The sequence below is a fragment of the Entamoeba invadens genome (assembly GCF_000330505.1).
Source record: "Entamoeba invadens IP1 unplaced genomic scaffold scaff_1105074726033, whole genome shotgun sequence".
NCBI lineage: Eukaryota > Evosea > Mastigamoebida > Endamoebidae > Entamoeba > Entamoeba invadens.
In genome coordinates, this window is record NW_004440383.1 from 5,570 (window position 1) to 10,298 (window position 4,729).

Genomic DNA, 4,729 nt, shown 5'->3' on the forward strand with positions numbered 1-4,729 from the left:
TGCATGATTATTTTTTCTTGTTTTCATTTGAATTCCTATCTTTTCATCCAAAAATATCTGCTTTAGAAAAATCAAAAACCCATAAGCAAAAATTTCTGTGTTTCGTTCTCATAAACAAATAATTTTATCATAAGTGACTATTTAAGTCACCTTCACTTTAATTTCATATTCCAAAAAGGAATAAAGGGTAAACAACAAATAGTTGATTGCAAATGATGATTGTATAAATGGTCATACACACAACTTTGCCATTTGACCATGTACATTATTGAACAATACTGTCACACTCTTATCACAACATTATCAGTAATTTTATAATAACAATGAAATGTCTAAAAAAATTCAAACTAAATTGAATTAAATTATCTCCCAAAATAAAAACATCTTTATCCACTCATATACAAAATATTATCCAATTTGTTTTCTTTCTTAAAATTATTATGTACTTGACGAGTTGCTTTTTAATTATCCTTATTGGTATTTTTGTGATGTACAGTCGAATTAGGTCTACTTGTGATAGTATTTTTTATGGAAGTGATATGATTTTTATAAAATGTACAACATTTTTGATAAAAATGATGAATTAATTGAGAAGTGATAGTAATTTGTTTGAAAAATTATGAGTATTTTTTATAAAAGTGATAAATAATCGTAAAAAATGATGATTTATGGTAAAAAATGATGGGAAATTATATCAAAAGTGATGGATTTTTCTCAGAAATGATGCAATCTATAAGAAAGTGACCAATAATATTTTAAAAAAGTTTATGATTTTTAACACTTGTGACAGATTATTTTATAAATATATAAATGTCGTTAATTACGGAAACTTCCCGTTATTTTAAACAAAAAATAAAATAAACATGAATAAACATAAAATAATACAAAAGATGTGTTTACATTGATTTTTCTTTGATTTATTTGTACTATAAAAACAACTTTAATATGAACAATAATCAAATGTCCCATTCACTCACATATCTTGATGCAAGAGATCCAATTGTTCGAAGCGATTATATAGAAAAACCTCCACAACTTCTACAAGGTGAGCCCGTGGAATCGCGACGTATTATTCCTTTTATACCACCACAATCCGAAAGAAGAAAAAGAGGACGACCAAAAAAGAATGTAACAAATATTACACAAATCAAAAGATCATACAAAAGAGTATTGCTTTCTGATAAGTTTGAATTAATTAAATTATTTCGAAAATATGGAGATACTGTTGAACCAGAATTCTATAGTACCAAAGTTGGTATTAAGGTTAACACTTAAAATAATTTGTTAATAAAATTGAGAAAGGGGGAATCAATTTTGCCTAAAAATCACTACAGAAGAAAGAGCCGTGTAATACCATTTCAAAACCTTGTTCAAAAGATATTAGAAAAAGACAGTACTGAATCTGTCTCTAATATTAGAAGACATATTAAATATATTACAGCAGGAGCAAATGTCAGAAATTTAGAAGACGTTTCTCTTGTTACAGAACAAGAGTTTGAAGCTGGATATCACAGAAGATTTAATGAACCTCTTACTCCAGAATCACTTAATCTGGCAGATTCTTTAATACCATCCGTAAGTTCAATTACAAATTTCATGCGTGGTAAAACGGGAAATGAAATGGGGAGGACATTTCCCATATTAAGTTTCAAGAAAGAAACAACACGAGGAGCCGTAGCTAATACTCCGGATAACAAAGAAAAAAGAGTTGAAGCCATCGAAAAATTAGTCGGAATGATGCATCAAGGATACACCTGGGTGTGCATTGATGAGTCTTCTTGGCGAATAGCCTGTACTTCTAGTTATGGATGGAGTCCAATTGGAGAAAAAATGATTGTCACCAAGGCAAAGAATGGTCAACGGCTTTCTGCATTGACTGCAATTGACCACATGGGCATGAGTTTTAGCCTTATAGTTGCTGGGGAAAGTGACGCTGAAATATTCAATCGTTATATCCAAGATGTCATGAAACATTATGATGATAATAATATAAACGCTGTTTTTTGGTGCGACAATTGTTCCATTCATAACGATTTAGAACAACTTGTTGAACATACACATCATACTGTTATTTTCAATGCGGCTTATAGCCCAGAATTGAACCCCATAGAAAACATTTTCGGAATTTGGAAACGAAAAGTTGAAAACGAAATCAGAGTATGGTCGGGGTTGGAAGATCTGCTTTGTAAAATAAAAAATGGTTTTGTAAATATCCAACCCGCTGATGTAATAGCTTCAATGGAAAAATGTAGAAATGAAGTTTGGTCTCTTGTTTATACTAGAAGTGATTTATGAATTATTTTATTTTTTGTTTAAAATAACGGGAAGTTTCCGTAATTAACGACATTTATATATTTATAAAATAATCTGTCACAAGTGTTAAAAATCATAAACTTTTTTAAAATATTATTGGTCACTTTCTTATAGATTGCATCATTTCTGAGAAAAATCCATCACTTTTGATATAATTTCCCATCATTTTTTACCATAAATCATCATTTTTTACGATTATTTATCACTTTTATAAAAAATACTCATAATTTTTCAAACAAATTACTATCACTTCTCAATTAATTCATCATTTTTATCAAAAATGTTGTACATTTTATAAAAATCATATCACTTCCATAAAAAATACTATCACAAGTAGACCTAATTCGACTGTATTATGAAATATGAAAAAGTGTATTCAAAAAAGTGTGTCAGTTCAAATATTAATTCGCAAATTCCAAAAGATAAGTTTGTTTAAAAACATCGAAAACAATCAATTAAAATATTCAATTGTAAGATAAAGTGGATCTAAGAGTGTGGTTCTAAGAAATCAAAAGAAGTCAGAAATAATTTCTGTGTTGTAAGAGGTTATTTGTGTTGTTTTGAAGTTATTCGTTTTGATCGAAAAAAGTTTTTGTGTAATAATTTAAAATTGTTTCATTCCAGTTCGTATTTCTAAAATAATCTAGATGTCGTATTTTTAACATGTTTTAATTTTGGAACTGATCTGTTAATTAATTGAATAATATTTAACAATTCATTTGTTCAGAAAAAAAAATAAAATTTGTCTGTTTATTTATAAAATGCTCTATTTTTAAGAGTTGCGACCCGATTTTGTGGCCTAAAAATATTTGGCACATCCATAGTAATTTGGGATACCCTGGTTGGAATTATTTTTTTTGTTTATCATATCTTTTAGTTTTGATTTCATTAGTTTAATCAAATCAATTTGCTCTATAAAAAGTTTAAAAAAATTAATAAAAATTCCAAAATAAAAAAATAAGTCATCAAGCATTTAATAATTCTTAAAATACAAGTAGATTTTATAAAAAACAACAGATTAAGGTACCACTGATGTGGCATTAAATTTTTTGAATACAATTTGAAACACACACCTTATTAATTGATTTGTATTGTCGCTCGTGTATATGTTGTTTAAAAGATAACCATTGTTTTTATTATACAAAGTCGAGTTGAAAAATAAATAGTGAAACTTTTATTTTCGCAGCGGTAACTATAGTAAAAGTAAGAAAAATATTTTATTTGTATTTAATATGTTTGTGCTTTTCGTTTTTGCAATTATGAATAATTAGATTGTATTTTGCATAATAAAATAAAATAAAATAAATCGAAAATCATAAACATCAAATTATTTCATTCATTGAAAAAAATTGAATTTCTTAAATATATTAATAATTTAAACTAAATATTTTAATTAAAATTTTTATTTAAAGAGTTTCAACCCATTATAACATTTTGAGTTTTTTGACGTTTTGTATTTCTATTTTTTTAATTTATAAATAGTTTATATTATAATACATTTATAATAAAAAAATAATAAACTATATTATATATATAGTTATTATTAATAACTTTAATTATTCAACCATTTTTCAAAATAGAAACAAAGAACTAGAAAAATAGAAAATGAACCAACGTATTATAGATTTATTTAACACTACATTTCAAAACATCACCGCCCTCACAACTTTCGACACAACCAAAGAGCGAACAACCCTTCAAGCAAAAAAAGAATCTGAGGACGCCTATCACAACTCAGAAGACTACAAACACCTTTTGCAGCAAATTACATTGAAAAAACAAAAAATTTCCGAAAACGACAAAGCAATTGAACACAACAAAGAACTTGCTGTTCTTAAAAACAAAATCGACTCGGATAAGCACCACCTTCAAATTTGTGTAGCTTTGAAAACGCTATTGACCACACGGTTCGTTCGTTTAAGTAATTAAGATAAATAGTATTAGTATACTATACCACGAAACCATTCACAATTAGTATTCAAGTCGAAACAAATCTCGCAATCGTTTCTTCAACGTCGTGTACAGAAGAATCCCTCAAGGATTTGTTATCATCTTTAAACCTCTACTCCCTCTCGCTTTCTCAAGAAATGCCTTCCGAACTGACAAATCAATTCACGGAGTACAAAGAGACGTATCAGACTTATCTGAACAAGTCGATGAATGTTGTTTCCATGAAACTTTCCAACTTGATGAAGTCCCAAAATTTCCCGAAGAGTCCATTAACGGAAACAACAAAAGTGAAGAGCTACACCGACTTTTTACAGTCACATTTGTTTGCTCAAACTACACCAAAAAGCGCGTTGTCGAACGCTTTGATGACATCGACGATCCTTTTGGTACAACAACTTTTCCAACGCGAAGACTCGAAGTTGTACGCATACACATCGCTTGACTTGGTAATACCATACATCAGAGA

General features: G+C 28.3%; 1 protein-coding gene across 1 annotated transcript; it reads left to right on the plus strand.

Moving 5' to 3' along the window:
* Window positions 1–3,918: 3,918 nt before the first annotated feature.
* EIN_402620 (hypothetical protein) lies at window positions 3,919–4,727 on the plus strand (the record flags this gene model as incomplete). The annotated part of the gene is made up of 2 exons (XM_004256701.1): window positions 3,919–4,220; window positions 4,289–4,727. Coding segments are annotated over 2 exons (741 nt in total), but the record flags the coding sequence as incomplete, so codon positions are not given.
* Between the last annotated feature and the right edge of the window lie 2 nt (window positions 4,728–4,729).